The 15,050-nt window shown below is 42.0% G+C and overlaps 1 protein-coding gene across 16 annotated transcripts in view; it reads left to right on the forward strand.

The window, feature by feature from the left end:
• Window positions 1–15,050, forward strand: part of CLOCK (clock circadian regulator) — a 265,133-nt gene that overhangs the window by 150,529 nt on the left and 99,554 nt on the right. For all 16 annotated transcript variants that reach the window (XM_033945122.1, XM_033945187.1, XM_033945213.1 and 13 more), the window contains 2 exons: window positions 6,208–6,355; window positions 11,575–11,650. In XM_033945122.1, coding sequence (XP_033801013.1) covers window positions 6,208–6,355; window positions 11,575–11,650 — 224 coding nt within the window. The remainder of the gene's footprint in view (window positions 1–6,207; window positions 6,356–11,574; window positions 11,651–15,050) is intronic.

Below are 15,050 nucleotides of genomic sequence, written 5' to 3' on the forward strand. Positions count from 1 at the left end.
GGACTCCCTCCAGCAGCAGAAGCTATTTGCCTTTACTAGCAAACAATTTGCAGTGATTTGTGGGTTGGTAGACTCAATGAAACTGCTTCCTCAAGGGACCACCTTCTTCCGCTCCAGCAATGAAGCCTCTTACATCGCCAGTAGAGGAAATCATATAGTGTGTTATTGTATACTGAGGGGTTTTGGAAGAGGTATATTGTAGGTGGAGCACCACCTTTCCTCCTCTTTTCCCCATTATTGCAATCTCCCAAGGTAATCCAAAGTCAATGAAAACTAAGGAGCAACCAGCTCCAGTGTCCATCTTGGATTCCACCCCCTCTTTATCAATTCATGGTTAAGCCAATATAACATAAGAATAGCCTTACCGGGTCAGACCAATGGTCCATCTAGCCCTGTAGCCCATCCTCACGGTGGCCAATCCAGGTCCCTAGTACCTGGCAAAAACCCAAAGAGTAGCAACATGCCATGCTACCAATCCAGGGGAAGCAGTTGCTTCCCCCATGTCTGTCTCAATAACAGATTATGGACTTTTCCTCCAGGAAATTGTTCAAACCTTTCTTAAAAGCAGCTACGCTATCTGCTCTTACTACAATCTCTGGGAACACATTCCAGAGCTTAACTATTGTTTAAGTGAAAAAATATTTCCTCCTATTGGTTTAAAAGTATTTTCCTGTAACTTCATGTGTCCCATAGTCTTTGTAATTTTTGATGGAGTACCTGTTTTACACCACTCAGGATTTTGTAGACTTCAATCATATCTCCTTTCAGCTATTTCTTTTTCAAGCTGAAGATCCCTAACCTTTTTAATCTTTCCCCATATGAGAGGAGTTCCATCCCCTTTATTATCTTGGTCGCTCTTCTTTGAACGCTTTCTAGTTCTGCTATATCTTTCTTGAGATAAGGCAACCAGAACTGAACACAATGTTCCTGGTGAGGTTGCACCATGGAGTGATAGAGAAGCATAATACCATTCTTAGTCTTGTTAACTGTACTTTTTTCAATAATTCCTAGCATTTTGTTTGCTTTTTTGGCTGCCACCACCACACATTGGGCAAAAGGTTTCATCATATTGTCTACAAAGACACCTAGATCTTTTTTTGAGTGCTAACCCCCAAGGTGGACCCTAGCATCTGGTAATGATGAGATAAATATAATAGGCATCTCGGAGACTTGGTGGAAGGAGCACAATCAATGAAACACTGTGTTACCTGGGTACAAATTATATCGCAAAGATAGAGTAGATCAAATTAGAGGTTGGGGGGGTTGCGCTAGTGCTGCCCGATTTAATTTTCAAAAAAATCGGCCTCGCGATTCAGTGACCGACCCTTCCCACGTGCCTTCCTAAAGCAGGAGCTGCAGCGCTGCCTCTTGCTGGCCATCTGCTGCCGCTCCTGCTTGAGGGGGTAGAGTCAGTCAGAAAGGCCTCCCCCAGCTTCCCCGCTCTGATATCAGGGACAGGATCGTGGCAGAGAGAATGTGCGGCTGAGGACGACGGGCAGCTGCAGGGATTGCTGTAGCACTAGTGATCCTGCAGGCTGCCATGTTAGCCTAAAGGTAAGAGCGGGGAAGCTGGGGGAAGATACAGGCTTGTGGGGGGGGGGGGAGCAGGCAGTCACGGCGGGGAGCAGGCCAAAGAGTGCCTTCACGGCAGGGGGGCAGGCCTTTGCGGGAGGAGCAGGTCTTCGTGGCAGAGAGGAGGCCTTCATCGCAGGGAGGCAGGCATGTGCAGAGGGAAGAGGAGGAAGAGTTCCTTCATGGTAGGGAGGCAGGCCTGTGCAGAGGGAGGAGGAGGAAGGAGTAAGAGAGGGGAAGGGAGATGCCAGTCCTGGGGTGAAGGGAAGAGAGAGACCAAACAAAAAAGAGGTGGAGGAAATCAAAGGAGAGGTGCTGGACTAAAGGAGAGAGGGAGAAGAAATGCAAGACCACAAGGGGAAGGGTGCAAGAGGGACAGATACTGCTCCAAGATAGATGGGCAGGGTGCAGGATGGCAGGAGAGATAGTAGGAGAAAGCCTGTACTTGGGGAAGGGGATACAAGAGGTAAGGAAGAGAGAAAGAAGAAACTGAATATGGGGAGAGATAAGAAGCTGGGCATGGAGGGAGCATAGGAAAAGGGACACAAGGGGGACAGTACTGGAGAGGAGAATAGGGACAGGGACATAGAAGAGAGATGCTGGATGAAAGGGTAGTTGAGAAAAGGAGAGATGGTGGATCGGGGGCTGGTGGGGTCCATCACTGCAGCTGCGGGGAGATGGAGATGAAAAAAAAGAAAGATGCCAGACCTCCAGGGGAGGAAAGGGAAACAGAAGGGGAGGACAGAGATGGAAGACGAATGGTTATCAGGGAGAAAGAAGAAAGAAGGAGAGCCTGATCAGAAGACAACCAGACCAACATGGGACCAACATGATTTGAAAAATAACCAGACAAGAAAAGATAGGAAAAATAATTTTATTTTCTGTTTTGTGATTACAATATGTCAGATTTGAAATGTGTATCCTTCCAGAGCTGGTGTTGGACCGCGAACGTGAGCTAGGATTTAGCAGAGAGAGGAAAGGTATTTTTTGTTTGTTTATTTTGTTTACACCACAAGATCAGTGTGGGTAGGAGAGGGCAAAGGGTGTGAAGAGGCTATAAAATAAACCCACCAGGATGTGTGGAAAAAACCACCCAATTGGGCAGGAAAATCGAATCAAAATTTTTTTTTTTCCTGAATCAGGCAGTACTAGGTTGCGCTATATGTTAAAGAGGGAATTGAATCAAGTCAAATAACATTCTGCTTGGCATAGATAACAGTATGGAATCCTTATGGATAGAAATTCCATGTGTGAAGAGAAGGAATATAAAGGTTGGGTTATATTACTGTCCCCTGGGACAAAATGAGCAGACAGATGAAGAAATTGTTTTCAGAGATAAGGAAAGCTGGAGAAATGGGCAACACTATAATAATGGGTGATTTCAATTACAAAATTCCCAGGAGAGAGTACGTTCAATCACAAAAATCCACTATACATACTCTATAATCACTGATACATAGAAAGCCCCCCTGCATTCACACAAACCAAATTTACTCAATGCATGAAAGAGGAAGAATAAAGAGAGAGGCCAATCGCACACAAAATGATTCAAAAAAAGGGGAGAGAAAAAACCTCAGATGAGCTTCATGGGTTCAAAAAAACTCCACTTTCTTAAATAATATTCAAACAATCAGCCATTTCTTCTTCCATTCAGGTAATGCAAAGAGTCATTTCAATTCTTGCAGGGAAAGACTCAATATACTATAAAGGCACAGTTAGTAATCAGCAGTGCACAATCAAAAGCAAAAAATGCAAAAAACCACAAGCACTTAGCTGTTGAAAAGCACTGCCATTGCTGCCAGTATCCCTAAAAGCCTGGAACAATCAAAGGATCAACAGAAGGGTTGAAGGCCCTATCCAATACTGAGTTGTATGAGGAGAAATTTGCTGAGTTTACTAATAAAACTGATAAGTTTAGATCTGAACTACGCCAACAAAAATAACTGTTATGCACTATGATTATTTGAAACTTAATAAAGATTTATTTAAAAAAATTACTAAATTTTAGCGAGATCAGAAGGATTATTCATCCGGGTATGTATATGTATGGATGAGGAGTGATGCGGAGGCTAAGAGTGGACCGGTGGGTCAGAATGCTAAAAAGAAATCCACTAAATTCCAATTATCTTCAGAGGGTTCCAGCGCAAGTGAGGATGTATCCCTAAAAGATGACAGTCTCGCCCAGGGAGAGGCAGTCTCAAGGGTTCAGGGGGCAATAGAAGAGGCAGGGACAGGAGACCCCGCACTCGAATGCAGACTCGAGCGGATCAATTGTGGTAAATATTTCCAAATATGATCTGAGTGCCCTAGAGGAAAGTATGCTCTCTAAGGGTTTATCCTTTGTCCCATGCGACAGTCGCCGCCCTTTTCAGTTTCGTATTGAACTTGAAAAATTTATTCGTAAACTCCAATTGAGACTCCATTTTGATCAAGGTGATGGCTTGTATACTGATAGATCTGTTGTGTGCAATAAATCTACTTGGGTTCCTTCTGGACCTCTGGATCCCATTTTGGCAGCCTTTTGCCTGTCCATTCTTAAAGATGTTGAGTCTATGGAATCTTCCTCATATAGGTTCAGTTCTAATTTATCTATGGCTATGTTCTGAAAGGTCCATCGTTGTTTGATGGGCTGCCAAAGGGTAGTGCTATTGTTGTTATGGGACAGGGATGATTATCTCTCTGAGGCTAGTTTTCAGCTTCAGACTATGAATAATTATCATCTTTTAGAGAATGATCCTTCAGACTGAGTTTATAGCTTGGTATTAGATGTTTCCTCTGAGGGTAGGAAGGCAGGCTTTCTGACTTTGCATGAGTTTAATTTTCTAACTTTCCGTCAGTTTAAAGTGCCTGCTTTCTACCTTCTTCCAAAAATACATAAAAACCTTTCTATTGTGTCTGCTCGTGACTCTCTTTTGGAAAGATCATGTAAGTTTGTGAATCATCATTTGCAACCCTGTTTGGAGAAAGTGCAATCCCTTGAAAGATACTACTCATTTCCTTCATGAATTATCTGCTATAGAGGGCCAGTGGACACAGGATATATTTCTTGTCAGTATTGATGTGGCCTCCTTGTATATCTCAATTGTCCTACATTCCTGCCCTGTGTAGAGTCGTCTCGAGACTATAACGGGAACTAACGGCAGCCATTTTGATGATGGCTCTGCACGGGGCAGGAGTGTAGGAAGATTGATCCTGTTCTGCGTCACCGCTAGACCACCAGGTAAGGTCTGGGGAAGGTGCGGGATGCAGCGTTTAAAAAAAAAAAAAATCGCGAATAACCAAATCTGCGGGTACCGAAACCGCGGATTCAGAGGGAGAAGTGTATTGTTATGGTATACAGGTAGGTACAGTAAATTTTGGGTGGGTTTTGAAGGGCTCAACATACAATATAAACAGGTTTATTTACTTATTAAAAAATTTATATACCACATACATAAAATCTTATTTCCCTCTGATTATCTCATATAACATAGACATATCTAAACAACATCATTAATCGTCCCTGTTATAATAGGGATAGAGCACAAATTCAATCAATTCAGAAATACAAGCAAGCTTTAAATCATACATTGATGTCAGAAAAATTCTAAAAGGCAATTATCAACTGAAATATACTTTAGCATAAAAAAGCATTGGCAAATAATTGAGTTTTGAGCATTTTCTTAAAATTAATCCTCCCCATACAAAACAGGATACCAGGCAAGGCATTCCATAGTTCTACGCCAGCCACAGATATCATTGATGCTACGATCCTAGCATGCATAGTTGACATTCTACCCTCCAAACTTAATTTCATCCCATTTACATCTCTAAGCTCTCTTCTCTGTTATAGTGATGTGTACCTGGGACTTTTAAATGTGACATTCTTTACAGTAACCTCTAGAGTGCCCCTCTGATCTGCTCAGATCTGTGTGGGCAGTTTTCTGAGAATGCTAGCTGCTAGGAATTCTGAAAAGCTGGCTTTTGGCATTTTTCATTTGGTTGTCTTTATATTAGAGGGTGGCCAAAAAAGATAGACATACGAAGAACCATAACATCTAGATAAGTCATTAAAAAAAAAAAAAAAAGGCATCTTGCTGTTATGAAAATGGACATTTTCTGTACTGGATTTCTGGATGTCTTTCCCAAGACGTCCAAACTTAGACTTAGACATCCTATCGAAAATGCCCCTCCAAGTTATTATCCCCCCCCCTTTTTTTTTAACAAAAAACCAAAAGCAGTTTTTTGCACAGGCTGGTGCGCTGAATTCTCTGTGCGGCTCCTGACACTCATAGGCACTCTGAGTGTCGGGAGCAGTGTAGAGCATTCAGCCGCCGGCCTGCGCTAAAATTCGCTTCTGTAGTTTTGTAAAAGTGGAGGGTATGTTAGGTGAATAGTTTGGTTATTGTTTTAATTGACATTTACTTTTAGTTTAATATTAGTATAAGAATTGACACATGGGAAGATCAAAAGTCAGAAATCAATGTATTGTAAATGGATTAAAATGTTTTAGCTGAACTATATACAGTATTTTAAAAGAAAAAAAGTACATCATTCTAGTAGCACTGCAGAAATTAATAGCAGCATTTCCCAGAAAACACGTTGATTAGTATTCATAGACTAAAAATGTAAAGCACTTTTTTTTTCTTTTTCTAGTAATGCAATATGGAAAAGGCAAATCATGTTATTACCGGTTCTTGACAAAAGGACAACAGTGGATATGGCTTCAAACTCAGTACTATATCACTTATCACCAGTGGAATTCCAGGCCAGAGTTCATTGTCTGCGCACACACTGTAGTAAGGTAATGAAATATCTACAGAAGCTTGGCCTTCAAATGGTGTAGAAAAGCAATCTCTTAGCCAAAGTAGTGGCTGAGAAGAAAAGTTTATTTGTTGGCATTATGAAAGTAAGATCTGAAGGTACCAAAAATGAGTGAAGTCAAATAAATTTGTTAACCACCCCTTCCCCTTTGAAGATGCAGACTAATGATGAACCTATGGAGAGCTCACCTAGGTCAGTGTTTCTCAACCTACGGTATGTGTACCGCCTGGCTGACTGCCAATTCCTCCCTGCCACCCCCCGCCGCCATCCACCAGCTCCATTTAATTTTCCTCCACTGCTGCCGCAACTCCGGGAAGGGTCCAGGCACGTGCAGCGATTGCATGCTGCTAGCCCACACGCCTTCCCCCTGATGTCAATTCTGACGTCAGAGAGAAGGTCCAGGCCAGCCAATCGCTGTTTGACTGGCCAGGACCTTCTCTCTGATGTCAGATTTGATGTCGGGGGAAGGCTTGTGGGCCGGCGGCGTGCAATTGCTGCATATGCCTGGCCCTTCCCTTCCTGGAGTTGTGGCTGGGGATAATTAAAAGGAGCTGATGGGGGCGGCAGCGAGGAGGAATCAGTGGTGGATCATCTTGTGTGCAGGCAGGCTTCGGCGTGGGTCGGCTTTGGGGGAGGGAGGAAGGGGGTGGGACAAAGGCTTGGAAGGCAGTGATGGGGAGGGAGCATGAACTCGGGACACAGAAGGAAAGGAGGGGCATTAATAGGAAAAACAGTAAATGCGGCCATTTTACACCATCCGGCCCCATTGCTTTGTCTACCTTTATTTTAGCTAGCTCCTCACGAACACAGCCCTCTGAAAATCGATCAGGGTCTATTACTCCTCGATCTCTATTCACGTTTTTCATCTGCGGTCCCGCTCCTGGTGCTTAGCCGTGAACACAGAACAGAAATATCTGTTAAGCAATTTGGTCTTTTCTTTATTAGCTTCTACATATTCCCCCCCCCTTTCACCGTTGAGTCTCACAATGCCACCTTTGTACTTCTTCCTATCATTAATATATCTAAAAAGTGTCTTGTCTTCCCGTTTTACCGTATCAGCTATTATTTTTTCCATTTGCATCTTTGCTTTCCTGACTTCAAGACCAGCCTTTCAACTTTTCCAGATATTTTTCCCTGTCTTCCTCTTTCTGCACTCTTTTGTAGTTTATGAAAGCTAACCTCTTATTCCTTACCTTCTCAGCTACTACTTTTGAGAACCAGTGTCCTTTTTTTCTCTTACTTTTACTTACTTGCCGCTCAAAAAGTTTTGTCGCCCTTACAGTCGCTCCTTTTAATTTTGCCCACTGCTTTTTCTTCCAGACGTTCCCATCCTGACAATAATTCCTTCATGTAAATCCCCATCCGAACAAAGTTAGTTTTTTAAAAGTCTAGAACCTTTGCTTTTGAATGAGCCCTCTCTATACCCATCTTAATATTAAACTGTACCATGCAGTGATCACTGGATGCCAGATAATCACCCATTGTAACATCAGAAACACTTTCCCCATTTGTAAGCACTAAGTCCAGTACGACCCCCATCCCTTGTGAGTTACATTACATTACATTAGGGACTTCTATTCCGCCTATACCTTGCAGTTCAAGGCAGATTACAAAAGAGCTAACTGGACATTTCCAGTGAAGTTACAACAGTATTAGTTGTTTTTGGGGTTTTTTTGGTTACAAGGGAGGAGAGGTAGCTGGATTAATTCCGGAAGAACTTGCAAATTGGATATTAAATTGACTGTACGTTACTGTGTGATATAACAAATAGATTACAGTTAGAGTACAAATAAGATTACATTACATTTCAGGGATCTGAATACTTGGTTGGTGTTTTGGGGAGGAAGAGATTATTTAAGTGGAGGTTTTGGGAGAGAATTTATCTAGGAGGAGGGGGAAGGGTTGGGTTAAGATATCTGGATAAATTTTTTGAAAAGTAGAGTTTTGATTTCTTTTCGAAAAGTTTTGAAGTCGCCCGTTGCCGTCAACAGGTTGGAGATGGAGTGTTTAAGTTTTGCTGCTTGCGTCGCCAGAAGGTTATCAAACATCTTTTTGCGCTGAGTGCCCTTGAGTGGAGGGTAAGCAAAAGGGTTCGGAGTTCTTCTTTGTCTTGAACAGTTCTCCTTGTAGAGAATCCAGAATCTCCATACTTCTAGAAGACTCTGCAATAGGGATACCCCACTCAACATCCGGTATGTTAAAATCACCTATTAGCAAGACTTCCCCTTTTTTAGATATAGTCTGAATGTCTACTATTAAATCTCTATCTACTTCTTCCGTCTGTGAAGGAGGCCTGTATATCACACCAATATAAATATATCAAGATCTCAAGGTACCAATCCTCAGTCTTCTAGTAAATCTAAGCATCGCGCGGTATGGGTTCTCATTCACCTTGACGTAAGTTAAGATCTACACATTCTCAACATTCTTCAACTGACCGGTACCAACATCATCGCAGGAGTTCTTCTTGACATTCTCACTGTCATCAAACTCCCTAGACCAAAAAGCATCCATCTCCATCTTCTCCTTCTTACACAGAGTCTCCTGGAGTTTGGGAAGTTGATTCAGATCTCTCTGTTCATACTGATACTGATCTTGAACCTATGTTGTCTGCTCCAGAGTTGTATATCATCCCACCAGATCCATCTCCACTACCCAGACGCAGAGAGATTATCTTTCACCAAGTTTATCAGGCAGATGAGGAAAACTTTGCCTTTTAAGAGGTGATAAGCTCAGGAGTAATCTAAGGAAATCCTTTTTTACAGAAATGGTGGTAGATATGTGGAAAAATCTCCCGGAAGAGGTGGTGGAGACTGTCTGTGGATGGGCCATTTGGCGTTTATCTGCCATCATGTTACTATGTTTCTGTGTTAAATTAGAGTCAGACATTGAACCGAGCTGAGCGCCTTGAGGTATTGGGTTTTGATGAGCCTCCTAAAGAGCTCTTCAAATTACCTCTTCATACTTAAGGAAGCTATGTTTAAGAACTGGTAAACTCCTCTCATTCTTCCCATAGCTCCAAGAAAAATTGACTTTGTACAGGATATAGTCGTGTCCATGCCTTGATAAGCTACGGTTACACCACCTATCTTTGCTGTTCATGAAAGGACTCTTGAACTCAAAACCTCACTGAAGCCACCTCCAGTTATCTCTGATCTCAATAGTTCTCACCAGCCTGATGAAACCTCCATTTGAACCTCTGGCAACCACTCATCTTAAGTTTCTAACTTGGAAAGTGGTCTTCTTTATGGATGGGCGGTATACAAGAATAAAGTTATTATTATTATTATTATTTATTAATCTGTTACTTCTGCTCGTCGAATGAGTGAACTTCAACCGCTGGTTTGTGACCCATGTTTTACAGTATTTCATCATGATAAGGTGGTTCTCAGAACTCATCCTAAATTTTTTCCGAAAGTAGTCATGGAATTTCACCTTAATCAATCCATTGTATTACTTGTTTTCTTTCCAAAGTCTCATTCTCATCCTAGGGAAATGGCTCTTCACACATTGGACTGTAAACGTGCCTTGTCTTACTATATACAAAGGACTAAGCCACACAGGTCTTTCCCTCAACTGTTCATCTCTTTTTTGATCCTAACAGACTGGGTCTGCCTGTAACCAAACAAATTATTTCCAGATGGTTAGCGGCCTGCATTTCCTTTTGCTATGTTCAGGCTGGGCTGCAACTCGAAGGGCGTGTTACAGCACACATGGTCCGAGCTATGGCAGCATCAGTGGCTTTTTTTGTGTTCCACTTCCATTGTAGATATTTGCAAAGCAGCTAATTGGTCCTCAATTCACACATTTATATCTTGCTACTGTCTAGATTAGGGATCTCAAAGTCCCTCCTTGAGGGCCGCAATCCAGTCGGGTTTTCAGGATTTCCCCAATGAATATGCATGAGATCTATGTACATGCACTGCTTTCAATGCATATTCATTGGGGAAATCCTGAAAACCCGACTGGATTGTGGCCCTCAAGGAGGGACTTTGAGATCCCTGGTCTAGATGGTAGTCAGGACTACTATTTCTGACGAGATGGTTGTTTCGGCCAAGCAGTTTTACATAATTTATTTTCTTTCTATTCAGTAAGCTATGGATTCCCACATGTGAGAATATGGTGACAGGAGGCAGATATTCTTACATCCCTCCCACCTCCCCTGGTTGGCTTCTTAGCTTGCTTACGGAACTGAGAAACCATGAGCTGACATTGGGCAGGAAGGTACTTGTGCATGCACGGTGCGGGCAGTCTCGAAATTTCTTAAAATGTTGAAAGTGACAATACACTTTTATCTCTGTCTGTACCGGGCTCTGTGGATGATGTCACCCACATCTGAGAATATCTGCCTGCTATCCCTGGATAACGCCTGTTACAGTAAGTAACTGTTCTTTCCCTGTCATATTGAGGTTTGTGTTCTTCATTCCTTGTTCTTTGTTGCTGGTGATTTCAGCTTTGTCAGTGGTTTACTAGCAAGTTCCAGAACTGCACTAGTCCCTTTGTAGGTGATATCACTGGAAATTTCATGTTCTTTGCCTCCATCTGCTGGTTGAATGGCATAACCCATTAGTTTGGACTAGTGTATTATAGAATCAAGTGAACGAAATTAACAGGTAAAAACACAATTCATCTTTCCTTTTGTTTTGCATTTTGCATGGCACACATATGATATAAGTTTAATAACATTCCTCTTTCTCCTAATTATTTTGTCTGGTGCCTAAATTTTCAACATCTAGCTTTCCCCATCTGGTATAGTTTGGGAAGATAAAAAGATCTGTCCTTTGCTAGATGATGCTCTTTGGATGGCTTTTGGATGAGTGTTAAAAGCTACTCATGTGTTATAACCCTGGAAAAAGTATCTTATTATAGAGTAAATGGCTTTATATAGGTTAATTCATTAGAGCTGTATTAAATAATTTATAACTATGAATGCAGACAAGGAAGATTCGTTTTGGAGGGGGAAGTATTTTATTTATTTATTTATTTTTTTTGAAATGTCTTTGTGACCTTGATTTAAAATAAGTATTAGCAATAGTAACTTTAGTAATGTTTTAATCCTCTTTTTATTTGCAAATGGCATTTTTATGTCAGTATTAAACATACATTAATTTATAATCTTCATAGTCATAATCTTCATAGTTTTTACTGATGATTTTTTTAAATTTAAATATATATCTTTATTTCTGTTTGTTTCTGTAGTTGTGCAGAAGTTCGGGCAGAACGAAGGCGAGAGCTGGGCATTGTAGAATCTCCTTCATTGATAGCTGCTGATAAAGTAAGCACTGCACCATCCTGCATTTTATAGTTTCTCATTTATCTATATTTTTTGCTTGCCAATAATGGGAAAATTACAGCTGCCTGGATAACAGACTGGTTTCCGTCACCAAAAGAGGTTATGGTGCTGGTTGGAGAGGGAAGGTGTCTTTTGTGGGGTAAAATTGGATAAGGGCAAGAAAGAAGAAGATGGAGGGATTACAGGATGAAGAGGAGGTTGGAAGACCAAAAGAAAGAAAATCAAGGTTGTGGGAGTCAGGTGCTCCCCTGCAACTTTTCTTCCTCTCCTCCAACCCACCAAGAAAACCCCAAAAGAGATCAAATATGAAACAAGAGCTTGGTAGTTGTGTGGATGGGCCTTAGGCAGGCTGTCTAGCTAACTTCCAAGTTGTGTATCCTCAGAGAAACACATCGGCTTCTTTTTATTTCTTTTATACAGTTGGGCAAGCGGAATTCTATGCTGGCGGTTTATGCTATAGGAGGGGCCTTAGGTGCTTAGGCCAATCAGGCCCTAGGATCCTGTGGGTTGGGCAATGGAGGGGTGGGCCCACCTCATTTGGACGGATGCGGGCCTGTAGGCTGGACAGTGCGAGTTGCCGTCCGGCCAAATTAGAGATAAGCCCAAGGAGGGGTTCCGGGGTGGGGGCTTTCATTGGGGGGGGGTCCGGCAGAAGGGGTTGGGCACCCTCCTGCTGGTGATATTAGAGGGGGCCGTTGGGGGGTCTAGCAGGAGGTGTTGGGCACCCTCCTGCTGCGATCGTCAGGGAGGGGGTTGGGGAGGGGAGACTGGAGGCCGTAGCTGCATCCGCTATACCTGGGGAGCATTTTTTTTTTTTTTTAGAAAAAATGCCTCCCGATTGGCTGATTAGACAGCTGTAGGACGCCTACAGCTGCCTACAATCAGGAGCACTTTGCAGAATCAGGGCCATAATGTGCAGGGTGTTCGGATTCCAAAGCAGCGTTTGGATTCCAAGACAAAATTTACTTTAAAAAAAAGTTTGGATTCCAAAACGTTCGAGTTCTGGGGCATTCGGATTGCGAGGTACCACTGTACTAATACTAATAATAAATTCTTTTTGTGTTAGGGGGCATGGCATGAGTGGATAATTTGACAAGAAATTCCACAGATTAATTGTTTATTGAGTTGGATATGGTGGTGGAGAGGGAACAGAGGGACAGATTGAAGGAGATGCAAAATGGCGGAATATTGGACATAGTGATTTAGGGAGAGATACATAGAATACATAGAGTATGACGCAGAAAAGGGTCGATGGCCCAACAAGTCTGCCCACTCAAAGAACCCTTCCCTAAGCATTTCCCCAGAGTGAACCCACATGTTTATCCCATTGTCTCTTGAAGACGAGCACGTTGCTGCCTTTGGCTACCTGACGTGGAAGACCATTCCAACGATCAACCACCTTTCGGTGAAGAAGTAGTTCCTGATATCGCCATGAAGTCTCCCACCCTTGAGTTTGAGTGGATGCCCTCTTGTTGCCATGGGACCTGTAAGGAAAAATATATCTTCCTCCACCTCAGCACAGCCTGTAAGATATTTGAACGTCTCTATCATGTCTCCCCTCTCTGCGTTCCTCAAGAGAATATAACTGCAGCCTGCTTAGATGTTCTTTATATGGGAGATCCTTGAGTCCTGAGACCATCTTAGTAGCCATTCGCTGAACCGATTCCATTCTCTTCACATCCTTTTGATAATGTGGCCTCCAATACTGAACACAGTACTCCAGATGAGGTCTCACCATAGACCTGTACAATGGCATTAAAACTTCAGGTTTTCGGCATGGTGCTGGAGAGGGGTGATAGGAATAGGCATGGGGCTGGTGGGCAGTAGTGAAAAATGCTGAACATGATCCGGGGGATGAGAGAGGAAGAAATATTGGACTAGAAGGGGGACCAGAAAGGAGGAAGGGAGGGGAGATGTCAGACCACTGGAAGGGGGAGGGGGGATGTGTGTGAGAGAACTTGCCTATAGTGACTAATCAGTACAAGTACTTTTTATGTATCTAATGTTGTATGAAAAGTTTAATTTGCATTCCTCAAGACCTTGGTTGAGATTGGTTGTTTATAAAATTAAATAGAAGAAATGGCATTAGGATTAGTACTATTATTATAGGAGTGGAGTCTGGGGCGGGGTAACTCGGTTGGTATTTGTTAAGCTTAGGGGGTACTTGGCTTGAAACGGTTGAGAAACACTGGTCTAGGATACCAAATCAGTCACGTTGACACCATCCACGCAGACACAAATTCAGCTCCAGGATGCAAGTTTCCCTCATTTGTCCTTTACCCATGACAGGGAGGATTGATGAGAACACCGCGTGTGCACCAAATTGCTTCACCCTCTGTTCCAGGGCCATGAAGTCACTTTTGATATATTCAGCGAGATGGCTAGCAGTATGGATGAGTAGTATGGTTGAGCAGCATAGGATAATGGTCCTTAGGCTTGATGAATCTCAGCAAACGATCTGTTACATCTCAAATTTTTGCACCAGGAGAACTACACACCTCCCTTGACATCATGTCTGGTCAGCAGATGGGCACCTCTGTACCTCTTAGAATAAAAATCACCAACCACCACTACATTTTACTTTGAGATTTTTTAGCTGTTTCCTCCTGTTCTTGGCTGCAAACCATTTCTTCAGTTCAACAGAAGATGGAGTACTAAGGATGGAGATGGATTTTTATGTTTCTTTTTTTTTAATGGAAACTGTCACATGTAAAATCCAATGTCCCTTCAGATGTACACATGCAATCTTTATCAAATACTTTTTGTGAGGTGACCATAGTCCATCTCAAGGAAGTGAAATCGTTGGTAATAAAGCTTTTTAAGACACCGATACTTTCTTGATTTTTATTTATTTATTTTTTTGCCACAGGGAGGGGTTTGTTGGTAAATCAGCCTTGTTGTCTTACAGGTTTGGGGGTGGGGGTTGCACTTACTGACTTAGACATTGAGGTATTCAAATTTATTTTTTTTTTTATCAATTTATCATTACTGTACTTGAACAGATAGTACAGCAAGCCACTGCATTGCTTGTTTTCCCTTCTGTTTATGAGTGGTCATATAAGATATTTTTACAAAGATTAGTGTCTTACCAAGTGCTAGTTAGGATACAGAGTTTCACAGACTATTTTATCTTTCTCTATCTTATATGCATTTTAGAAAATTGTTAAAATCTAGTTTATTCGCAAAATTCCTGGAAAATTGACTTGTTTTTTTTTTTCAAATTCTTTATTCATTTGTCCATCTTACATCAAGAACACAATATTACATCATTTAAACCTTGTAAACATTACTTGTATTTCTTCTAACATCATCTTAAAAACATAAATTTATACCCTCCCCACCCACCCTTCCCACAAATATTTTAATCAAAAATATCATATAA

Source organism: Geotrypetes seraphini, chromosome 1 (genome assembly GCF_902459505.1).
Source record: "Geotrypetes seraphini chromosome 1, aGeoSer1.1, whole genome shotgun sequence".
Classification (NCBI taxonomy): Eukaryota; Metazoa; Chordata; class Amphibia; order Gymnophiona; family Dermophiidae; genus Geotrypetes; species Geotrypetes seraphini.